At 45.2% G+C, this 25,143-nt stretch overlaps 2 protein-coding genes across 2 annotated transcripts in view; one reads left to right on the top strand and one right to left on the bottom strand.

The window, feature by feature from the left end:
- DYNC2LI1 (dynein cytoplasmic 2 light intermediate chain 1) overlaps positions 1-11,635 on the top strand; it is a 55,362-nt gene extending 43,727 nt beyond the window's left edge. Inside the window, exon 13 of the mRNA XM_027622485.1 lies at positions 11,516-11,635. Within this exon, the coding sequence (XP_027478286.1) occupies positions 11,516-11,635 (120 nt within the window). The remainder of the gene's footprint in view (positions 1-11,515) is intronic.
- Positions 1-25,065, bottom strand: part of ABCG5 (ATP binding cassette subfamily G member 5) — a 37,166-nt gene extending 12,101 nt beyond the window's left edge. The window contains 14 exon segments of the mRNA XM_027622480.2: positions 748-816; positions 819-859; positions 5,162-5,347; positions 9,344-9,482; positions 10,267-10,472; positions 10,555-10,768; positions 11,231-11,360; positions 11,937-12,076; positions 13,169-13,301; positions 17,574-17,672; positions 17,761-17,834; positions 17,837-17,896; positions 23,983-24,104; positions 24,735-25,065. Of these exon segments, the coding sequence (XP_027478281.2) occupies positions 748-816; positions 819-859; positions 5,162-5,347; positions 9,344-9,482; positions 10,267-10,472; positions 10,555-10,768; positions 11,231-11,360; positions 11,937-12,076; positions 13,169-13,301; positions 17,574-17,672; positions 17,761-17,834; positions 17,837-17,896; positions 23,983-24,104; positions 24,735-24,880 (1,759 nt within the window). The 5' untranslated portion in view covers positions 24,881-25,065.
- Positions 25,066-25,143: the final 78 nt, after the last annotated feature.

The raw sequence follows: 25,143 nt of genomic DNA, 5'->3' as shown, positions 1-25,143 counted from the left end.
ACTGCCTCTCATGGGATTGGGGAACAGACTTTTGCCAAAAGTGGCTTTACTCAGCTATATACTACATGTTTTTAGGGAACAAGAAGCCACTGCAAGCTGCTTCAACCTGTTCTGTTCAGTAGGTACAGAAACTGATTTTAGGTGCCTGGGTGGCTCAGTCGGTTAAGCATCCCACTCTTGGTTTCAGCTCAGGTCTTGATCTCAAGATCTTGGGGTCAAGCCCCGTGTACGGCTCTACGCTCAGTCTGCTCTAGGTTCTCTCCTTCTGCCTACCCCCCACTCGCATGCACACATGCTCTCTCAAATAAATAAAATCTTAGAAAAACAAAAACAAAAAAACTGATTCTACCCAGAGTATACTAGAACTAGAGTTTACCTTGGTGTACATTAGGTCTATCATTTTTCTTTAAGATTTTAAGTAATTTCTACCCCCAATGTGGGACTCAAACTTATAACCCCAAGATCAAGAGTTGCATGCTCTTCCGACTGAGCCAGCCAGGTGCCCCAGGTCTACTGTTTTCTAAAAACATCAGAGTGGCCTTAAGCTGTGGGCCTTTGACAGGTGACTAACTCGACTTTTATTTTAAAAATCAGAGAAACTGTTAGACTTATATTTCAAAACAAGGTTTTAAATCTATTATAAAATACAGCTTTTACTTAAAAAATACATTTCCCTCAGGAAACTGCTTCCTCAGAGTAATATGTAAAAAAAATAATAATAATAATATTCCAAAAGAGAGTACTTACCACAAGTGAAATTCTGTCCATAGAACTCATTGACTATAAGAATCTCAGAACAGTATTTTTGGAATGTAAATAACTGAAGATTTTAAAAGGAATGGACATGTCTTCTGTGTTTCTAAGAAAAAAGAGTGAGCTGAAATTCAGTACGCTCTGGTAACAGGTCCTACCAGATGAAGAGAAAGGCAACCCACATTTTATGTTTCCCATTTTGAATACAGTTTTTATCTCTCATTATAAAAATTTTGCTCACTGTGAAAAACAGTACGGAGAAGTATAAAGATACACCACTGCCCAGAAATAACTATGGTTAACATTTTGGTGATACGTGTAACATGTATTGTTTATAAAATTTTACGTAAGTGGAATCACAGTCTTCATGCTCTTTTCTAACCTGCTTTTTTTCAACCAAACATATGTGTCAGGCAGCCTTCCAAGTCAGTAAGCATAGCACTCCATCATTTTTAATTATAGCTTGGGTTGTCCATTACAGTAGAAATCTTAATTTAACAATCCCCTGATGATGGATTGGTGTCTAATTTTTTTTGATAAGCACCACTGATATAAACATGAAAGAAAACACACCTAACACATCACTTTAGAGGAGGATATTTGTGATTAAACAGAGATTTGAAGGAGCTAGTGTGTGAAGTGAGAATTAACTATGATACAAGGGGAGAGGATGGAGAGAGCCAAGCAGGTTTTTGCTGTGAAAATGAACTCTGTCCCCTCTTCAGTCTTTTTGCTGACTTATGGCCTCCTCTGTCCACTATATAACTTATATAAATCAACAAATATGTATTAAATTCTTTCTATTTGCGAGGCACTAGTTCTAAGTGCTTGAGGAATTCAAAAAGAAGTATCCTACCCCTAGAGAACTCACAATGTAATTGGGGACATAGAATACATATCCTTAAGACTATAAAAATACACAGTGGTAAACGATTTGTGCCAAGTATAATAATCCAGCACCACATGTCCATGACATTCTTGTACTTAGTATTTATGGTTTTTACCTATTCCCATGTGACCCCCAAGCCCCATGACTTTCAGTTATTGGCAATGTTCTAAGGCACAAAATTCAATCTGCCCACTGAGAGGCTGAGAATTGGAAAGGCTAGGTAGGAACCTGGGGAAGAAGGAGGGAAGAGAAAGGACATTCTAGGAAGGAAGGACAGTGTGAGCACAGGCGCGTCAAGGACTGCATATGCAACTGAATGGGCCAGAAGGGCTGCAACAGAGGATCTGAAGCTGAGTTTGGAATGACAGCCAAGAACCTGCTATTTTGGACCCTTGCAGAGGGTTGATATTGAAAGACCATAAAATCAGTGTTCTAAGAAAATTAATGTGGCACCAGCAAGTAGAGGGACCATAATAGGGGCAGATTAGGAAAAGCAGAAAAGCAAAAGGGAGACGGTGACAGCAGTAGTTCAAGTGTAAGATGACCAAGGCCTGCTACAGGATGATGGTCATGAGAGGCGGGCTAGAAAGTTACCTCCTTGAGGTAGGAACCACATGCCTTCATTTGCAGTGCACCACACAGGGTGGAATACTACACGTAAAGGCTCCACACGCATTTGTGGTTTGACAGCAAAGAAGAAACCCAAAGAAGATGGTGACTGTTCCAGTGTGAGGGCGGTCCCGGGAGAGACAGTCATCATTCATTCATTCAATTCAGCACACATTTTCTGCAAACCTATTTGGTTCAAGGCCGTGGGCCAGCCACTGAGAAGAACTGTAATGGCAAATGAGGCACAGCTACTGGCCTCCAGAGGCTGCCATCCTTTGAAAGGAAGGCTGCAACAGAAGCAGCCTATGATGGGGTTTTAGAGAGAGCTGAGCTAGCCAAGGGGACAGCAGGCAGGCTTCGTGCAGGTGGCAAAGGGACACAAACAGGTCTGTGAAAGACACGGGGGGACAATAAGGCTACGTCATAGAAATCCTTGGAGTATTTCAGAGCGAAAGAAACCATAGATCTAAATTTACTGACACGGGACTGTCCACATTATATCGTTAAATGCATACTTAACTCCTTCACAATAGTACAATCTCATTTTCATTAAAGATTATGTAAGAGGGGTGCCTGGGTGGCTCAGTCGTTAAGCGGCTGCCTTCAGCTCAGGTCATGGTCCCAGGGTCCTGGGATCGAGCCCCGCATCGGGCTCCCTGCTCGGCGGGAAGCCTGCTTCTCCCCTCTCCCCACTCCCCCTGCGTGTGTTCCCTCTCTCGCTGTGTCTCTGTCAAATAAATAAAATCTTTAAAAAAAAAATTAAAAAGATTATGTAAGAGTCTAGCAAGATACACAACAAAATTTAACTGGTTTTGAGACTTCAGTAACTTTTACTTTCTTCCTTATACGCTTCTGTATTGTGACAGTTTCTCCCCCCAAAGAACTTGCATTATTTTGTAAGTAAAAAGAACAAAGCTATTTCTGTTTGTGTTTAAAGGAGGAGGTAGCCAAAAATGCAAATGTTGCAGGCAGGCAGTCAGGAAAGGCGATGACTTGAGGGAAGAATGTGAACTTTATGACTAGGAGGTTGATGTGGCTGGCTCCTGAAGAGAAGAGTTTCAATTCAGTGACTGGAGTAGAATCCAGGTGAAGCCTGGATGTTGACGTTTTGCAAAAAACCCAGGAGCCTTTGGTAATGCTGGCCACTGCCTCTCTTTTCAGAACAATGAATCCCCTTTTTCTACAAACCAAATATACAAAATAGTGCCAGACTGATTGGAACAGGTAATGATTCAAACATTCAAGAGGAGATCCTGCCCAACGTTGGATGTGTACTTTGCTGGCTTGATTTGATTTCTGCATTTTTTACAGATGCTAACAATCACTTAAGCAACACAAATACAATGTAATAACGGCATCCTAAGCATAGTCCTCCTTAACTGACCAAAACCAGCTCACTTTGCTTTATAATATTTCACCTTTATATAACTCACTACAGCTTACTAAGTGCTTTCCTGTTGATTATCTCATTTGCTTCTCCTGTTGAGGCAGGTGGGGCTGAGATGATGAGCTCCATTTTATAAATGAGGAAACTAATTTAGATAGAAAAGTGATTTGCCCGTGGTTATGCGGCAGATAAATGGTAGAGGAAGTCTCTGACTCCTGGGGTCAGTCCTCTCTCCGGGGAGCTGCGTGCAGCCTGGGTCTTCACAATGGCTTGACTAGAGCAAAGTCAAGTCCGAGCTGAGTTTTCTTACCCGAACACAGACTGCTCTGAGAGTTAAATAATTAAATATATAAATATAATTACATATAGCGGATGCTCTGGAGCTTTTTTAAATCAAAGAACCAGCCACCTTCACATTTCCTCAGGGACCCATAGAGTTCATCTAGATCCCGCTGACATCACCTGCCTGTGACCACTGTCACCCTTCTAAAATTTTCCACCCTTTCAGCTTTTTTTTTTAAAGATTTTATTTATTTATTTGACAGAGAGAGACACAGCGAGAGAGGGAACACAAGCAGGGGGAGAGGGAGAGGGAGAAGCAGGCTTCCCGCTAGCAGGGAGCCCAATGCGGGGCTCGATCCCAGGACCCTGGGATCATGACCCGAGCCGAAGGCAGACGCCCAACGACTGAGCCACCCAGGTGCCCCCAGCTACTGCTTTTTTAAAATGTATGTATGGGGGTGCCTGGGTGGCTCAGTCGTTAAGCGTCTGCCTTCGGCTCAGGGCATGATACCAGGGTGCTGGGATCGAGCCCCGCAGCAGGGAGCCTGCTTCTCCCTCTCCCACTCCCCCTGCTTGTGTTCCCTCTCTCGCTGTCTCTCTCTGTCAAATAAATAAATAAAATCTTTAAGAATAAATAAATGTGTGTGTATATGTTTTTTCTTGCTTATAAGTGCTTTATTATAAAAACTCACAAAACAAAGGAAAATATGAAGAAAAAATTAAAATCAATTACTACCCAGAGATAATTACGGTTAACATTTAGTGTGCGTGTCCTTCTGGTCCTGGTATTTTCTTGGTCAGTCTTTTATCATACAAGCTCTTATCTGACTGGTCTTACTTCCTAAAAGAAACTGGGAATTGAGAACCAGAATAGAGACACTCCACAGTGCCAGGGCAGGAATGAATTAAATGCATGCTATTTACCTTGTAATAATAGGCTGTTTTTCCGGAGAATGTATTGGTTTTCCTCTTGTTACTACATGTGAATCATATGAATAACATGCCTAAATTGTCATTTCCTGATTCTCAGTGTGAAGACATTTTAACTGAACAAATGGTAAACAGATCTAAATAATGATGATAAGCAAGCACTATAAACACTCCAGACCATAAGGTAATACATATCTTTAGCCAGTATCACATGGCTCTCCTCTGCAATTTCTCTCCTTTTAATTTCTCGTTATCGAGTGATCATTAACCACAAATCATCAATGAAAAGCCTTTGAATTGTCAAATCTTACCTTACTAGTCCAGATCCCACAAGTATCCCAGCAATGCAGAGCAGAGCCACTATGCTGTTGACCACATTTGGGTTTTGGATCATACCAAGTAGCACAAGAGTTAGAAATTCACCAATTAAGTGGGGGGCCAAGAGAGCAGCAGAGAAATATCCAAATCTGGCAACCTCAGGATATAAGCCCAGAGTCCTAGAAAAACAGAAGGTCTTTAGTTTCCTCTCCAAGGATCATTTAAGAAAAATACCACACGTGCCTTCTATGACTAAGTCCATGGTGGTTAGTGGGTGGGAAGAGTTTGCAGGGTAAGCCCAACTCCCCTTTGAAAGGCCTTTTAGGAACAGAGCCAAACTTTGACACCATTCATTAGCACAGATTGTTTCTGTTGGCTCCAATTTAGTGTGCCACCTTTTCCCTTTTACAGCTCCTTCAGTTCTCAGAGGAAAATATTAACACACGGGGTGCCTAGATGGCTCAGTCGTTAAGCATCTGCCTTCGGCTCAGGTCATGATCCCCAGGGTCCTGGGATCGAGCCCCGCAGCAGGGAGCCTGCTTCTCCCTCTCCCACTCCTCCTGCTTGTGTTCCCTCTCTCGCTGTGTCTCTGTCAAATAAATAAAATCTTTAAAAAAAAAAAAAGATTAAAAAAAATATTAACGCTTGAACAGTGGTCACAACCGGGGCAATCAGTAGAGTGGTTGAACTCTCCAGGCTTCTCCATAAATAACCATGTTCTGCCTAGCTGGCACTGCTCCTACCTTAGCTAGCCTACTCTCCCAGTGTTAAGGGCTCATTCAGCCTGCTTCCCCGCCCCTCCATCCCCGTTATGTGGGGTTGCTGCCAGAATGTAAACCCTTCACTGCCACCATCCTCTGGTGAATTAGCCCTCCCAGGTCTGTTCCATTCCATTCTTGTCTTTTATTCTACCAGCCCCTTCCATTGATTTGATCTTCATTTTCTTGTAATCAGACCTCCCTACATCCATGCCCCTTAACTCTTATATTCCTTCCACTAAATAACTTCCCTGGTGATAGCATGTCCTCAACAACCGTTAGACATGGTTGCTCTTTCTTCCATTTGGAGAGTAAGGAAAAGGAGTTGGCATGTCTTCTATGCATGCCTCCTGACCACTCTCCAAGGCCATCTATCTTTCCTCTTATACAAATCATGAAGTTTGCTTGTACTATTAATTCTCTTTCCCAGTGCAATCCTTTGTGGCTTTTATGACATTCTCTCACTTTTGATGATTTTAGAGCATCTGGACCACGGTCAGTCTTTGCATTCCTGTCCACTATCATCATCCTCAAGGTCTTTTTAACCTTCCTGATCAGTCATCGACATCACTGCCTCCTAATTAGGTAACCTGGTCAGTTCCAGTGGCTCCACCCACCTAATCTTCATCATTCACCAAATCTTGGACTTAAATGTTACTCAGAACTCTTCCTCTTTCCCAAGATTTCAGATTCTGAAAAGTGCTCTCTCTGATCATGGCGTCCCTCCTGTCGCCTATTTCCCCAAACCCCAGGCTGCCTCGGGTCCTTACCCCCTTCTGCTATTCCTTGCTTTACCAATCCCCACACCTTGGGAGCCCTGTTCCTTCACTCAAGTTCTCTCCCTGAAGGTGTGCTGAACAGGGCCTATTACTGTACTAATCAGATCCACTCTGCCTCACCTGACTCCTAGACCCCTAATTTTTTCTCATTGCTTACTGGGCTCCAATGGCATGTCCCTTATGTCTAACATATACCTCTACTTTAAATTACCCCTGCCCCAATGTCAAACTCTCTCTCCAGTGCTCAGATGGACTCATCTCCCATTTTATGAGTTTCTCGCTATCTTTATCCTCCCTCACTTTTCATCTTCCAGGTCTTGTGCTCATTCTCTCTCTCGCTCTCTCTTTTCCCCCTTTCTTTGCCAAGTGGATCCCACCTACTTGCTCCTTGATTTTCTGTTATCCGGATTCACCTATCCCTACCCTGCACTACCCTGGAAACTTGATCTGTGAATTATTCTCTTTTGATATAGTTTCATCACTCTCAATCTAATGGTTTTTCCTGACGGTCTTATTTACCATATCCTAAAACATCCATTCCCTGAGCCTGAGAACCATGTGTGCCATTGCCTTCTCGTCATCCTACCCTCTACCGCCAAGCTTCTCAAGCAGCATCTGCTTCTTCCCTCTCCCTCCTTACTTGTTCCCTTGTGAATCTGACTTGCACCCCACCATTCTACTGAAGCTCCTTTTGGGAAGACTGCCAAAGACCTCCTGATCTGATGCCTCATCTCTGTGAAGCTCTACAATTTGAATGGATATATTACACCTCTTTGAAATGCTCTCCTCCCCCAGCTTCTCTGATGCTGCCTGGTTCTGCTTCTCCTTCTTCCTGTCTGACCACCACCTCTGCTTCTGCCATTGGATCGCTTTCCTCTTTCCACCCTCCGAATGTGCCTCCTGAGGTTTACACTCAGACTGCTTCCTCCCCTTCCAGTACTCTCTCCTATAAAATCCATTCCCAGGCCCTTACCCCCTCACTCCTCTTTTTCTTTCTGCTGCAACCCACCACTCAAACCTCAGATTGACCTGTCCAGTCGGGTGTCCTGTAGCATGCTAGATGCAACGTGTTCAAATCCATTCTCTTTCCTGGCAAACCTGATAATGATGTTGTCACCATCCCACTCTGTTAGGCGGAAAACTCAGACATCATCCATGACTGTATGACCAACAAATCCACTCAGTTTCTGAGCCCATTCGATTCCACTTTCCCAGCATTTCAAAGTGATCTCCCCTTTTGTTGCCACTGCTGCTCTCTCCGTTTGGGCCTCTATCCTTCCCACAGACTGTTGCCAAGGTTCCTCACTGGGCTGTCTGCTGTCCGTGCCCTAACTCCAGTCTGCTGCCAAGGCGTGCCAGCCTCATCCTCCAGAGTCCAACACAGATGGGCCACTCCCTGGTTCAAAATCCCCTCCTATGTCCCATTATCAAGTCCACTTCAGCCCCTTAGCCTGGCATCCCACACCTCCCCCAGTGGAGGGGCCAGTCCTATCTTTCACTACTGCTTCCAATCCTTCATTTCCACAGCACAACTGAATCTTTTCTCTGGAAAGGTCTTACATGTTTTTGCTCCTGAACTTATGCCCTTGCTCCCTTTTCTATCCATTGGAATGATGTTCATCTCTCAAGTTGTTCTCTCAACCAAATGGGCTCTTGTTCTCCTTTGTAATTAACTGGGATAATGGATGTGAGATGGGGAAGATACTTAGCCCATCTGTACTTCAGTTTGCTCCTTTACAAACAAGGATGATTATAGCACCACCTTTACAGGTGATGACTGCCATCACCCTCAGTGGGAAACCACCCCCCTGCTAACTCAGAGCAAGTGGTTCTGCCTCTGTCACTCTCCAGAATGATACCAACTTCTAAAATCACCTGCACCAAGACCTATATATATATTTTTTTTAAAGATTTTTATTTATTTATTTGAGAGAGAGAGAGAATGAGAGATAGCACGAGAGGGAAGAGGGTCAGAGGGAGAAGCAGACTCCCCGCCGAGCAGGGAGCCCGATGCGGGACTCGATCCCGGGACTCCAGGATCATGACCTGAGCTGAAGGCAGTCGCTTAACCAACTGAGCCACCCAGGCACCCAAGACCTATATTTTTGGAAAGCTCTAAGAAACAAAAAGCAAGCAATGTCTATACACCTAAGAACATCAAGGATGCTTCGTGGTGCCCCAGTGCCTCTTCCCATAGCCCTTCTCCCATTGCTCAAGCCCCCTCACGCCAGCCCAACCGTGATGCCACAGGTGGGTTGCCACTCTAGCTGACAGGAGCCCAGGAACCATGCTTCACTGAGATTTGGCAACTGCTTGCTGCCTCTGCACCTGGATCCCAACAACTTCAGGGCAATCTTCTCTGCCCAGACCCTGCAGAGTATGTGAGACATGCCAGTCCCTGGCACCATGTAGTCCTGCGGGTCTGCTCTCAGGTCCCATGTGGCCCCAGCTGGGTTCTTTTATTTGTCCGGAAGCACAGGACATTGTACTGGGCATTAATGGGCAAAGACAGACCTCCAGGGCCAAGAAGAGGGAGTTGTTCACCCTGGAGCTCCACCTCCATCAGTACCAGCAGCCATCTAGAACTTGCCAGGAGGCCTGACCCAGGAGGACTGAACACCTCTGAACACCCCCTTACCAGTAGCACACACTGCTGAACATCATGGTGGCAAGGACACTGAAGGGGAGCACGTGCAGCACGTAGGCCAGCAGCATCTGCCACTTCTGGTATAAGCCGTCTTGGCTCTCCTGGTCGCTGACAGCTCGCAGCACAGGAACTGGGCACAGAAGGCAGGTTTCAGAATAGCTGGTCACCACACAGCTAAGGGAAGGAGGGCTAGCCCAAACTGAATTTGAGTTGTCAGGGCTGGGTGGTGGGGACCAGCTGGGGCTCCCTAGTCATGGAAAGAGGGAACCTGCTATCCATAGAACTGTAAATACTTCCCACCACAGAACTCTATGAATTACAGTATCGTTGCAAAAGCTGTCAAAATTTATTTCCTTCTCTCTAAAGTCAGAGACACAAATTCAGAACACATGTGCAAAAAGGCCATGAATGATGTGAGGTAGTCTGTCCTCTTTTTGTGCAGGGTCTTGGCACAGAACATCAGGCAACTAGGTATTATTTCTGGATTCTCACGGAGTTTGAAAATTAGGTGCTAGCCGTCCTAAAATCGGCTCCAAAACGAATAGTGCAAAGTTGGCAGGTATCTGGGCCCCCAGGGGCTGCACATCCTAATGGCGAAGATAGGAATACTAAGAATGGTTTTTTAAAAACCCTTCCCAACCCTGCCCCCATCAGCAGCTCCTAACTCCATGTTTCCCTGGATGCTTCGACCCTCAGGGAGATCTACTTGGTGAACTAATTCAACTATGATGTTGGTAACTCAGTAGTTAACCCTTCCCCAGGGAGAGAATCTGGAGAAGGCCAAGTTTAGCTCAGCAAAGTACTCTTATAATGATGGAGTCTTGCAAGATGCCGGATGGAGAAGGGAGATAATCAGGAAGAGAGGAAGTGCCCTCCCTGTCCCTGGGGTGCATCTTCTGGGCACAGGCACTCACACAGATTCACAGCGTTGAGCATGCCTGTGTATGGGGTGGCACCCACAAGCTGGTATAGGAGCCCCACACGGTCCTGGACAGCACCCTTCAGCACATCGTTCTGGACCCGCAGAAGATAGAAGATGAGGAACAAACCCATGATCAGATTCTGAACAAGACGCATCATCACCGCCAGCTTATTTCTCATTAAGTTCCTCGTCACTCTCCTGAAAGCCAAATAACCCTGTTTTAATTCTTTTTCTTTTATTGGTGGATGTCTAGCCACCTAAAACAGGGTGAAGCTCTTACCTCAAGAGAACACCCAGTTTAGAGAGAGCTCCAGGAGAATCTTTGGTTTTGAAAGGAACCATTGGTAATGTTTTCAGGTGTTTTGTTCTTTCAATATTCTCCAAGGTTTTGTGATAAATTGCTGATTCTTTGTAGGCAGATTCAATCATCTGAACTCTCTTGCAGGTTTCTATTTCCCGTTCTTTGCTTTGGGTATCCACTGATGTCAGGTCCACTAATTTTTTTTTCCCAAAAGAAATGACCCATATGTTTTTAAATGCATATATATGCACAATGGCTAATAATATGTTTCATCATTGATTCAGGAGTACTAGCTAATGCCTCATCCCATCAGAGTAACACCTGGTGATCACGCCCACCTATAAAATCAGAATATTTTAAAGCTACCAGCAAGGCCTTGAGGTTTCAACTGGGGCTGTCTGGGAGGATTTAGAAACTCAGCTGATTTTTCTCTGACAAAGTGGACATGCAGCAATTTAAGAGAGGTCCCCCACCTCATTCTGATAGGTCATCTATGGCAAGTTAACTGACCCGGCCAAATTAACTCCTTAAAGAGTGAAATCACCAAAACAAAAGCAAGAATAAAATCCACTAGTGCTGTTGACATCTAGGCAGAAATCTGAGATGATAAAATTGAATGAACATTCACGATGGGAAATGTGGAAAAAAAACTTACTATAAAAGTCAAAAGGGTTTGAATGTTCAGGACAAGGGTAACTGCAGCCACTGAAGAAATCAAGCATTTCCGCTGGTGTCCCACAGAAAACCAGCTCTCCATAGCTCAGAATGGCAATTTTATCAAAGAGCTGATGAGAAAATCGATGGCATTAGTGTATATCAGGTCACCATATCCTCTGGAGAATAAATTTCCAAGCAGTGAGTCCCTGTTGATCTCAGCCATGCATCAGGATTCTTACTGTGGCCACTGGAGACACACAGAGTGTGTCCCTATTTTTCTTAGCCTCCGTTGCCAGTGTCCATCGTGCTGCATCTGGCCTGGGCCCAGCATCACATCTGGAGTGGAAAAGAACTCCTGGACCTGGCCGGTGGTTCTGGGTTTGAGGACCAGCCATGCTCCTGAGTGAGTGACCTTGGACTAGATATTTATTTAATCTCAGATCCTTGACTCAATTTTGCATCATTTCTAAGTCTCCCTCTTTTCTGTAAAGTGACAATACTGATACCCACCTCATAGGACTGTTGTGTGGACTAAATGATCTAGTGCATAGAAAGTATCTGGTACATGGCAGGTGCCCTTCCCATATCAGGAGCTATTGGCCCCAAGGGCTCTGGTTGAGCCCCTCTCAACCTCATGATCCCCAGCTCAACACATACATCTATCCACCCTTGACGAGTTAAGCAGGAACAAGATTCCCCCTCACCTGGAAGAGCTCAGAGCGTGGCTGGTGGATGGTGACAATCACAATGCGGTCCCTGTGAGCCAGCTCTGCCAGGAGGACAACGATCTGATTTGCTGTCATGCAGTCCAGGCCTGTAGTAGGCTCATCAAACAGCATGACCTCTGCAGGCAAGGAAGGGTTGGGTTTCTGAGTCACTGACAGGACTGGGCTATGGAGTCTAAACTCAGAATTTTGAACAGTTCCTTTCTGAGATGCCTTACCCCATCCCATCTTACCCTATCCAAACACTGCACTGTGGGAAGTACCTGCATGTAAACTGGCTTTCAGCCTGAGCCCAAGCGAAGGAACCTGACCTCAGAGGACCCACCTCCCAGCTCCAGAGCACATCTTGGCCTTAATCCTTGATGGGAGAGGGCTGCAACAAGATCAGGCCTCTCACATGGTACTGTGGACTGTTTGGGCTCTGTCCAGAGGATCATGACAAAGAACAAGGGCTGGCGAGTGGGCACCAAGTTGTTTTCAAAAGGCTGAGAAGAGGCTGGTTAAAAAGACAACCTCACTTCACGTGGAGCACTTTCCAACACTGACAGGGTCTTTGCACGGCAAAAAAACTCTGCCCCATAAAACAAAGTCTGAGCTGGGATAGGCATTTAGATTCGTCAGAGGGTTCAACTGTGGTTATTTCTACCCAGAAGGTGAGAAGGGATCTTAAGAGCATCTCTCTTTGCCTTCTAGTGACCAACCACCATCTGAAGAGCAAGCAGTTGTAGTGTGCCCCAGTGGGGTATCCAGGTGCAGCACATCCTTTTCCAGGTGCTTGTAAGAGCTGAGATTTCCCCAGTGGTGGGGGAGAATAACCAAACCTGGCAGGAGAGGCCGGTGACTGGCTACCCCATCTTGATAGCTCCTCCAAAATACACACTTTTGTGTGTATCATTCAAAGTCCTCCTTTAATTCCTGCCATTTCTTAAAGTTCTTCTAGGCACACCAAAACTCATTGGCTTTCCATAGCCCCCACAATGCAGTGTTTCCAAGCCCAAGAGCTGTTTTGTACTTGGGAGAGGATAGCATCAGGAACTATGTAGTATTTCCAAAGAAACTGGGTCCCCAGTGTGAAAAACCTCGGTAACGTCAGTTCCACACAAACCCCTTTCTAAATGGAGAGTGTTAAAAAAAAAAAAAAAAAAAAAAGGACAGAAAATGTCTGCAGACACATGGAAGATGCCCAGGTAGCAGTTCTGGGACCCACTTACTGGGATCCTGGAGGAGCTGGGCTGCGATGGAGACCCGGCGCCGCTCGCCACTGGAAATCCCCCCAAGGTTGTAGCTGCCAATCAGTCGATCTGCTACATGGCTCAGACTCAGCTCCACCATGACTGCGTCCACCTATAGGAGACACAAGGTCCAGGAAGGCTGGCCACTGCTGGATTGCTGCTCCAATTCATGGAGTACTGATGGCATGGGAGAGGCAGCATGCTTCCCTTGAGTGCTCAGGCCACTTTCAGACTCATCAAACCCTAGCGAGAACATGCCTATTATGATAAAACCCAATTTGGTCTAAGTCATAATATAATACATGTTATCAAGTTAAAATGAATAACTGTTTTTCAAAGGTCTCTAGAGCAGCAAAAACTGTATTTGTTTCAGGGAAATTCACCAGGATAATGAAGAGGTCACTGGACTCCTATTTTCAGATGCTGCATTAAGTCCAGCATACAGAAAAATCCCCTTAAGGCATAGGTACAATACAGTTTTTTTTAAGTGTTTGGTTTTTGTAATTTTATTATAATAAGTGTTTTATATGTTAAAAAAAAAAAAAAGCCCAATTTGGTTTGAACGAATCTTGGCTGTCCTTATGTAACCCAAATAAGTCCCGGAGTCCCGTGTAGTCCAATCTCAGTGTGATTTTGCATCAAATATAATCCAGCTACCAAAAGTAATTAAAAACAATGCCAATCTTTATTTAACTCTCTCTGAAAACTTTCCAGGGGACCAGTTTATAACCTGCAGCCACACTTAATGTCCTGACCCCCACTTCTCCTCACTCTATTTATCTTAGACTCTGCCACTCCCTGAAACCATCTCCTTACTCCTCCTCCCTCAACTCCCCAACAATAACAACTAGGAAAGTTCTTTATTGACTTTCTAATCAAGAAAGGTGGCCTTTCCCTTCCCCTCCTTTCCTTCCCAGCTTAGCCTATCTCCAGAGACCCCAAAAATCTCTCTTTCTGGCCCTGCCTTGCTGATTACCCTTATCTGCATAGGGCCCTGGGGAAAGGGAGCTAGAAACAGACTGAAAATACTTATATATATGGTAATGAGTTTTCGTTCCCATATACCTCTAATGAGATTGTGTTACTTTTATAATGAAAAAAGAAAACACTGCATTAAAAAATAACAACAGGCTGAAGTAAAAGAGGGGATATCTGTGGAACAAAGTTCCAGTGGAGCCAGGCGGTGGGATCAGCAGCATGGGTGAAGGTTTGACTAAAAAAAAGGAATACCTCTGAAATAGATCCAAAGGAGTAACAAGGTTAAAAATGCATAAATAAACCAGTATGATTTATTCTGGAAAAAAGAGGGTTCTCCTTTTGCCATTAGCATAGAAGGATTCTGGAATTGAGTTTTGCTTGACATGGCCAGGTTGAGGTGCTCACCAGCCAGGGCAGATTCCTGAGCATCCCTTTCATCTGCTCTGCAACAGCAAGAAAGGAATAAAAGCCTGCCCCTCCCAGGCTCAGAAGGGATGGACAGAGAAGACATGTATTTAACCTGTTTCATATGTCCCATGCTCTTTTCCAAAGCCTCTCCCATGTTTAGCAAACACTATTGGGATTGCAATTCACAGTGTCTTAGAAGGAACCCGTGGGATCCTTGGGATGCACTGGGATCATCAACCTCTAGGCTGTTATGTTCTCAGATAAACTGACTCATCCCTCACATCAACTCCAGGAGAGATACATTATTAAAGAGATCCTCAGAGACGTGCATAACTTGCCCAAGATCACACTATTAGCAAGTGGCAGAGATGGGGCTGAGAGAACTGTCTGGGTTCTCTCAAGTGGTCCATGAAGCTCAAGGATTAGCCAACAGTCCAGCAGACACAGCCTGCCCATGTCAAGCACAGCTTTATGTTCAGGTTCCTCAGAGGAGAGATCTGCTGTGCTCTGTCCTCTATTATCACCACCACTTCCTTCTCACTAAATTACTTTGTCAGGATTCTACACCCTGTGGACTGGATTTGCTCAGAATGTACTTTCAAGCAGAGAACTTTGGCAGGACTTTTAGGGACTGCCAGTGCCAGAAGAACATTTACCAGAGGGAGAATTTTTTTTAAGTTTTATTTGACAGAGAGAGAGAGCACAAGCAGGGGGAGCCGCAGAGGGAGAGGGAGAAGCAGGGTCCCTGCTTAGCAGGGAGCCCGATGTGGGACTCAATCCCAGGGCCCCAGAATCATGACCTGAGCCAAAGGCAGGCACTTAACAGACCAAGCCACCCAGGCGCCTCCAGGGGGAAAATTTTTGCCATCAATCAATTTCAAGGCATCCATGAATTTTTCTGAATATTTTATGCAAACATGTGCATTTTGTGGGGAAGAGTTCGGTGGCTTTCTTAGATTCATTCTCTTAGTGGGATATGGGATATAAGTAGATCACCAACTCAGAAAAATCTGTTTATGACCGCATTTCTGCCACCGAAATACCAATAGGATCTTCTCCTGCCCTTTTTAGAGACAGAAATGCTAAAGCAAGCAGAGAGAAGGTCTGCAGATGGACTCCTCTGTCACTCACCATCAGGGCTACCAAGTCGTGTGAACATGCCTGTGCTCAGTGTGGGCTGAACTAGACCTCCATCTTCTCTCATCACAATGGGGCTCTGGAGATCCCAGGAGCTCAAGGAGGCATGATGGTGCTAGAGGGCCTGGGTTCACATTGCAGCTCTGCCCTTCCCAACTGTCTGATCTTAATCTTGTGTGTCAGAAGATAACGCCTCCCACATAGGGATGATGCCAAGGATGCAGCGAAATACTGTGTGTGAAAAAAGCCTGACTGATGCCAGCCAGCTATGAGAGTTCAGAGTACAGGCACACCTTGTTTCATTGCACTTCACTTTACTGCACTTCACAGACAGTGCATTTTCTATAAACTGATGGTTTGTGGCAACCCTGTGTCAAACAAGTCTACTCGCACCATTTTTCCAACAGCATTTGCTCACTTCGTGTCTGTGTCAGTAAAGTATTTTAAATTAAGTATATTGGTTCCTTTTTTAGACAAAATGCGTACTGTACACCTAACAGACTGGAGTATTAGTGTAAACGTTAACTTATATGCACTGGAAAACCAAAAAACTCACTTGGACTCTATTTTCATATTTGCTTTACTGCATGGTCTGGAACCAAACCTGTAGAATCTCCAAGGTATGCCTGTATAACCCCGTTGAATAGTAAGAGCCTTGCAATGCCTTCTGAGCACTCTAAGGTAACCTCCAGGAAGGAAACGGAGCTAGGCATCACTGTGAGGCTGATGGTCCTTCTTGAGAGCCACGCTCCTTGCTAAGACTCCTCTGGAGTAAAAGCTATCCTTCAGCACTGTCTAGGACTCTCAAACAGAAGAATGACCTTTACTCACCTGAACATTATATCAAACAAATCTTCTGGTACTTGGGACACAGCTTAGACCTGATTTCACTCTCCAAGCCTGAAAGTCCAATGCCAGGGAGAGATTGAGCAAGTCCCTGATGACAGACTCAGCAATGCCTGATAAAAATGGTGTACCCTCAGCTGATATGGAGGATTTCCTTGGAGCCTCAATGGCATTAAAGAAGGCCAGCCCTGGAGCCTGAGCTGCAGATATAATTTGTGTGCCCAGGTGGAACCTCACTGTGGCTTTGCTGAAGCCTCTGAGGCAGATGTTGCCGGTCTCCTCTGGTGGCTCTGAGGGCCTATTTCCCAGGGAACTGTACCTGCTTTATAGGTGGCATATCTATGTATCCTTAGTTCCCTGTTTCCAGTCTAGACAGAAATGAGGCAACATTTCCAGGTAAGGTCCCCATGGGCTTACCTATGACTACTTCCAAATTAGATACATTTAAAGGAACAGATTGAAACCTCGAAAGAGTAGACAAATCAATAATTCCTTCCTTCATTAACTTAAGCTAGTTTGGATGAGGCACATTCAAAATGCCTCAAAGAAAGTTGAGAAAAGTCTCAACAGGGCAAAGTACAGTGAGGAAAACCACCATTTTTATTCAAAAACAGTCCCTCAACCAGCGCCATCCAGTAGAAATATAATGTAAGCCACACTTTAGAAACAAGTGAAATTAATTTTAATATATTTAACCCAGTGCAGCCAAAACACTACTATTTCAACCTATAACCAGTATTTTAAAAATTAATAAGATATTTCACATTCTGTGTTTTCAGACTAAGTTTCTAAAATTCTGTATTTCCCATTCATAGCACATCTCTGTTAGGCCTGGCCATGTGGCAAGTGCTCAAAGCCACAGGTGACCAGCGGCTGCCGTACTGGACAGCACAGGTCTAGACTAAAGGGATGAGGAATGAAGGGGGAAGTGGGCAAGCGGAGGGAAGGGTGGTGCGAAGCCCCCCGCCGGTTGGCCCCCGAGGAACAGAGCCGCAGGAGGCCAGGGGCTACCCACCTTCCTCTGGAAGAAGCCCTGGGAGCTGCGGCGCACAGCCAGCAGTGCCACGAAGTGCAGTGTCTCACGCACAGTCAGGTTGCTCAGCAGTGTGTCGCTCTGCGGGAGAGGGAGGCGGGAGGCATCAGTGTGGCCAGGCCGAGACCAGGCTGTGGGCGGCTGGGGCGGGGGCCCGGGAAGTGCCCACCTGCTGGACATAGGAGAAGCAGTCCTGGAACTGCTCCCTGTGCAGTGGCCGGCCGTTCACAACCACCTCCCCAGGAAGGTCCCCGTGCGCCACAGCCTCCCGGACATGGCATCCAGCAGCGTGGTTTTCCCCGAGCCTGTGAGACAAGAAAACAAGGCGCGAGAGGAACTCCTTCCATGAGGCATTGCTGGGCTGTCCCCAGACCTTCGGTGTACCCTTGGTCTAGCACCGATTTGCTCTCTCCATAGCACCCCTGGGTCAAACTCTCACGGTACCAATGAGTCTTTCCGGCTTATCTCCTGAGTCACAGAGGGACAAGCCATTTCTTTCATCCCAGTCAGGACTGGAGGGGCTTTGTCTGCCTGTTTATGGGCTTTTACAGCTGTTTTGAGTTGAAAAGAAAATACAGGATCAGAATAAAAAGAAAACTTAGGCAGTTTGGATCTAGGACATCTGAATTTCTTTCTGAAACCCCCCACCCAGGGGTCATCTGGTGGTTCCTCAAAGTAGGGAACACTACCTAGAGCCTTGATATGAAGTGTGATCTGAAGACCAGCAACATCACCTGAGCACTTGCTAGAAATGCAGAATCTCAGGCCCCGGCCCCCTGAATCACATTCTGCTACCAAGATCCCTAGGTAATTCCCATGCATATCAGAGTCTGAGAAGCATTAGCCTAGCAAGTCCTTTAGTAAAATCAAGTTGGCCTCAGCCTGCACTGAGATCCTTGGGCATGACCCAGCTGGTAGTTGCTAAGAGCTTTCCCCTGGTTTGGTTTTTCTCTGGTTAGAAGTTAGGTGATACCATTAGGATAAAGCACCAGCCAATCCCTTCTGCTCATAGTGGACATAACCTACATGAGCCCAGAGAGTCAATGGAGACAGGAAACAGCATCACCAGGCTCCTAAGAAGTTAGATTAACAGAGGAAATAGGCAGAAGGTTCTGAACTGTCTGAAAAGATAGCAAGAGAATTCTACCAAGGATATGATGACTTGTGCAAAACCAAAGAGAAGATCTTTTGTTCAAATACTATAAAGAAACTGCCTGTTGCCATGAGGGGTACAAAGATGAATAAGCCAAGCTCCTATAGCAGTGGTCTTCTTATCTAACCCATGGCTGACCGAGCTCAGAGTTAGCTTCAGCATCTTCAATAGAGGTCAGGGTGGGAAGCGGGGGCAGGGAATGAAAGGTGACATCATTTGAGTTGTTTTTCAAAACATGTTCTGAAATTTCCCAGTCATGATTCTAGGCCTTTTACATGGTTCTAACCTTGCCTTCCGTTTCTGGGATCCAATCTCCACTCTGACAAAAGCTGCAAATATCCTGGAGTCTGGATAGCATCACAACACCAAAACTGACCTCCCTGAGGTCATCAAGGTTGCTTCCTTGTTGCCGTATCTGGTGGGCACCTTCCTGTGTGCTGACCTCTCAGCGGCATTTATACTATTGCTTGCCTTTCTCTGTAATCTCTGTTCTCTGGCTTTGACGCTACTTCATCCTCTTGGTTTAATCCTGCTCGTCTGGCTGCTCCTTCCCAGCCTCCTCTGGGTGACATTCAGGGTTCTCTCTTGGGCCTTCTGCTTCTCATGTAACACATTCTCACTGAGCAACAGCAAACACCAACTTGCTAGCCAGCATGCAAGGGAGCCACCCTGGAAGATTTTCTAGCCCTGCTCAAGCCTTCAGATGACTGTAGCCCAGCAGACTTCGGACTACAACCTCATGAGACACCCCAGACAGAACTACCCAACAAAGTCACTTCCAAATTTCTGACTCATACCTGAGAGATTGTTTTAAGCCACTTAGTTCTGGGATACTTTTTACATAGAAATGGATGGCTGGGGGTGCCTGGGTGGCTCAATCGGTCAAGTGTCCGACTCTTGATTTCAGCTCAGGTCATGATCTCAGGGTTGTGAGACCAAGCCGTGCGTCAGGCTCATGATCAGCACAGAGTCTGCTTGTCCCTCTCCTTCTGCTCCTCTGCCCCTCCCCTGCCATGCGCCCTCTCTCACGCTCTATAATAAAATCTTAAAAAAAAAAAAAAAGAAATGGACGGCTGATACAGTCTCTCTTTGTAAGATATTTCAAGTATCTATTAACTCATTAATGAAACGACTAGCAGAGTGAAAAAGTTCATTCAAAAAAAGAATACAAGGAAAAAAGGGCACAAGAAGCTAATATGTATAATCAGTAGAAAATAAAAGCTCAGAATAAGATGCAAAATTAGAAATAGTTAATGTCCTAGAATACTTGTCCAAAGGTACAAGTAACAAGAGAAAAAAATAGACAAATTGAAAGTTTTAAAATTTTGTGCCTCAAAAGAAACTATCCCCAGGGATGCCTGGCTGGCTCAGTTGGAGGAGCGTGTGACTCCTGATCTTGGGGTCATAAGTTTGAGCCCCACACGGGGTGTAGAGATTACTTAAACTTTTTTTAAAAAGACACTATCCCCAGTGTAAAAAGGCAACCCACAGGATGTGGAAATATTTGCAAATCACATATCTGATAATGGATTAATATCCAGAATATATGGAGAGCTTTTAAAATTCAACAAAAACCAATGAACCCAATTCAAGATTGGGAAAAGGACTTAGACATTTCTCCAAAGAAGATACACGAATAGCCAATAAGCACATAAATCACCATCACTAAGCCTTAGGGAACTGCAAATTAAAACTGGAATGAGGGTGCCTGGGTTGCTCAGTCAGTTAAGCGTCTGCCTTCGGCTCAGTTCATGATTCCAGGGTCCTGGGATGAAGCCCTACATCGGGCTCCCTGCTCACAGCAGGGAGTCTGCTTCGCCCTCTGCCCACCCCTCTCATGCGTGTGTACTCTCTCTCTCAAATATAAACAACATCTTTAAAAAGAGAGAGAGATAAAACTGCAATGAGATAACACCTTGCACCCTTTAGGATGGCTACTATCAAAAAATTGGAAAATAACAAGTGTTGGTGAGGATGTGGAGAAATTGGAATCCTTGTGCACTATGGGTGGGAATATAAAATGGTATAGCCACTGTGAAAAACAGTGAAAAACAAGTTTTTGAGGTTCCTTAAAAACTTAAAAACAATTCCATATGACCCAGCAATTTCACTTCTTCATAAATACCCTAAAGAATTGAAAACAAGGTTTTCAAACAGATATTTGTCCAACCATCTTCATTTCATTATTCACAATAGCTAAAATGTGGAAGCAGCTCAGGTGTCCATTAATGGGGATTAGATAAGCAAATATGGTATATATATCAATGGAGTATCATTCAGCTTTAAAAGGGAAAGTCTGACACAGGCTACAACATGGATGAAACTTGAGGACGTTATGGTAAGTGAAATAAGCCAGCCACAAAAAAGACAAATAAAATATGATTCCACTTATATGAGGTAGTTAGAGTAGTCAAAATCATAGAGACAGAAAGTATAATGGTGGGGCTGGGGGCAAGGGGCATTGGGGCATTATTGCTTAATGAGTGCAGAGTTTCAGTTTACAAGATGAAGAGCTAGGGGGATGTATGGTAGAGAGGGTTGTACAACAATGTGAATGTATTTATTACTACTGAACTGTATGCTTAAAAATGGTTAAGATGGGGCGCCTGGGTGGCTCAGTCGTTAACCGTCTGCCTTCAGCTCAGGTCATGATCCAGGGTCCTGGGATCAAGCCCCGTATTGGGCTCTCTGCTCTGCGGGAAGCCTGTTTCTCTCTTTCCTACTTTCCCTGCTTGTGTTCCCTCTCTCGCTGTGTCTCTCTCTGTCAAATAAATAAATAAAATCTTAAAAAAAAAAATGGTTAAGATGGTAAGTTTGATGTGTATTTTACCGCAATAAAAAAAGAAAAAATGAGAAAACAAAAGGGTTAATGCCCTAGCAGGGCAATAAAACCATGACCTTTAGGGTATATCATCCCCAGAAGGACAGAAATTTTTAACTAAATAGGCCTCTGCAAGGGAGAAAGTAGCCCAGAGTCTAGGTCCCAATGACGGCAAATATTGAGTTAAATATAGTTACCCTCCCCTGGAGTGTTGGGTGACCCTAGGCAGACTTGCATTATACCATTTTGTCATGAGACTTTAAACACCTAAGTCTTCTTTTGCCTCACTGATAACGATTTCAGAAACAGTCCTATGTTAGATGAAATCATCATTTTGTGAAACACTAACAGTAATTCATAGAATTGATTTGTTTACTCAGTGATTCAACAAATATTTACTAAGTACCTACTATGTGGCCAGCCCTGGTCTAGCTGTTGAGACTACAGCAGGGGAAAAAAAAAACAAAGACAAAGCTCCCACCCCCGGGGAACTTGCAGTCTACTGTGAATCCATGGTCAGTATATAAAATGATAGATGTTGTCATAAAGCCGTGATTAGGTATCATCAGAAACCAGCCCATGAGCTCCCAGATCAAGGCCTCCCACCCACTGTCCTGAGATGTGCATGAAGCGTGACACTGGCTTGTGGGACACCCTTCTGAGAAGATGAGTTCATTCTTTATTGTGTGCAATATACCATCCTAATCCTACAGAAGGCAGGCAACAAACAACAAATTATAGGAAGAACTCAGCTTTTCTTCTCTTAAAGAAAAATCTAATTATCAAAAGGGAAATTAGAATGGCCCTGGATATTAGAAATGGTTTGGGGCACCTGGGTGGCTCAGTCGGTTAAATGTCCAACTTGCGGTTTTGGCCCCAGTCACGATCTCAGGGTCATGAGACTGAAGCCCATGTTGGGCTCTGAGCTCAGAGGGAAGTCTGTTTGAGATTCTCTCCTTCTGCCCCTCCCCCCGCAAATAAAAATCTTAAAAAAAAAAAAAAGGTTAAAAATTGGGAATAGGAACAGACAGGAAATCTCAGCAAAATATAACAGTTTTAGTCAATGAATTCCTTCTCATTTACTCTTAATGCTACTATTGTTACCCAGTTTTCACCTGCTGTAGCAGGGGAATGGCTATGGATTTCAACTCCCCAGATCGAATGATGCTGTCCGTGCTTGACTTTTGTCACAGACTTGCGTTACCCGTTGCTATTCAAGAGAATAATGCAAGCGTGTAGTGCCAGTAAATGTCAACAATGTCAGTGCAAGCAAGAACTCAATCAGGAAGCTCCTCTGAAGCCAATTTGTCAGAATCTTTCATCCTTAAATTGTGTAAGATAACCTAGTGTAGTGGACCCTGTGGTGTCCACCACAGAGCCCCTCATCAGACTCAATGCACCTATCCTCCAGCTACTAAGGACTCACAGCTGTGATCCCCACGGGGCATTGCCCTCAGACATAAGGGGCTGCCTCTCTGGAGGCTAGACCTTCCCAGGACAATGACTGCTGATGCAGGGACACAAAGACAAACCGTGATTCAGCCTCAAGTGTAGATATCCTAGGAAAGAGGAGAAGAAGGTGGGAAATGGGCACACAGATGGCCTCAGTGGAGTCTGTAATACTTAATTCCTTAAAAACAAAAGGATCTGAAGCAAATATGGTATAATGTTAAGATCTGACAAAGCCTTACAGGGTATGTTAACTAAGTTGAATTTATTTTTTTTTTAAGATTTTTTATTTATTTGAGAGAGAGAGAGAGAGAGAGAGAGATAGCACAAACAGGTGAGGGGCAGAGGAAGAAGCAGGCTCTCTGCTGAGCAGGGAGCCCAATGCAGGGCTCAATCCCAGGACCCTGGGATCATGACCTGAGCCGAAGGCAGACACTTAATCGACTGAGCCACCAGGGCACCCCTAAGTTGAATTTAAATTAAAAAATCTGTCAAAAGATTTGATAAAACCAGATATTAATATATAAACATTCTTTATATTATTTGCTATTCTTGCCTATTTGAAATACATAATTTTTTAAATAATGAATATGGGACTAAATGAGCATGCACCCTTGTCCTTACTTAATTCCTTGTCCTGCCTCCTGGCAGGGTACAGATCAGGAGAATTGTGTTTACTGAGCACCCCTACATGCCAGGCACCATGCTCAGTACTTTCCATACTTTGAAATAGGAATTAACTGACACGTTAGGCAGGACTTTATTCTTTTCTAAGGATCTCTCTGAAGGCTTCACATTAGTACCAGATTCCATTCAGTAAGACATGTCATTCGATTTCATTCTAGCATCAAACTTGTAGCTTTCCTGCTACAACTTAAACCTATTTCCTCAATGTTCAAAGCAAGCCAAAGCCTTTTCTGAATGCTCATTGAGAATGTAAATTTGAAGTACTCCTTTCCCAAGCTTACCTGAGCTCCCTAAGATGCACATGATCTGCCCACTCTCGATGTACAAGGAGACATCTTTGAGGATCTGCCTGTCCCACCGCTGCCGGCAAGATGTGAAGTCCCACCAGGGCCCAACTCGGTGGCTTTTAAAGGAAAGGGAGTTTGGTGTTCCAGAAGGGACCAGACCCTTGTCCCCCAGCACTGATCCCAGTTGTCTCTGGACAGGTTCCTAAATATGCTTGAGGCTCAGTGTCCTTCTCTGTAGACACTGGCAGGTAGTGACTGAGAAAGATCATCTCTGTAAAGCCCCTGCCCAGGAGCTGCTCTGAATGCCAGCCCTCTTTGGCTGTGTGGGAGATAAACAGGACACAGTTTTATTCCTTCAGTTGACCATGCATTCCTTCACCAGGCTTCATTACACTTTGTGTTGCCCCAAGCCCTCTCCATCCCCATGGTGCAGGCTGTACACAAGGGGGACACAACAGGAAGGGATTAAGGGGCACAAAGCAGAGCACAGCCGCCTCACTATCATAGCTTCCAGGTCTTCCCATGGGCAAAAGGGGGGCCATTCGCCACTGCTCCTCATCTACCACTGGCAGCCCTTCCCCTCTCCTCTCTCCACCTTGATCCACTGAGGAGGGAGCCCAAAGCCTCCACACATGGCCCTCATTAGCGAGGAAAGCCAGCAAAGACCCACTCACCTCGGATCATGACCATAACTCAAACAAAGCCCAGCTCCAAGTCCCCAGTAGGCAAAAGAGGCATGGCCTTACCTGATACTGTAGGAGACATGGAGAATGCCCAGGCTGTGTCGAGGCTTTGAAGCAGCTGCAGGAACCTCCTCTGGGGAGCTCTGGGGGCGTCTGTTTACTTGGATCCCCAAGGACCCCATAGGGATCAAAGATGGGAATTCACTCATGGCCAAGAGACAGCAGACACAGGCGAATTTTGGGGTGCTGGACTCTCCCCGGTGGGGCCTCAGTAGAGGAGCCAGCAGCACACTCCCCCGCGGGCTTCTTACCAGGCCCTGCAGTCCCTCCACAGACCTTCCCAGCAGTGGGACTGGGGTTTGGCCACAGATGCCATTATCTGATGTACCTTTACCCAGAGCGTGTGTGCTAACTTGGCAGTGGGCAGAACACACAGCCTGTGTTTATAGGAGGGCTTGCCTGGGAGGAGTGC

Source organism: Zalophus californianus, chromosome 8 (assembly GCF_009762305.2).
Source record: "Zalophus californianus isolate mZalCal1 chromosome 8, mZalCal1.pri.v2, whole genome shotgun sequence".
NCBI lineage: Eukaryota > Metazoa > Chordata > Mammalia > Carnivora > Otariidae > Zalophus > Zalophus californianus.
Note: the sequence above shows the minus strand (reverse complement) of the source record. Positions and strands in the feature narration are given on the sequence as shown.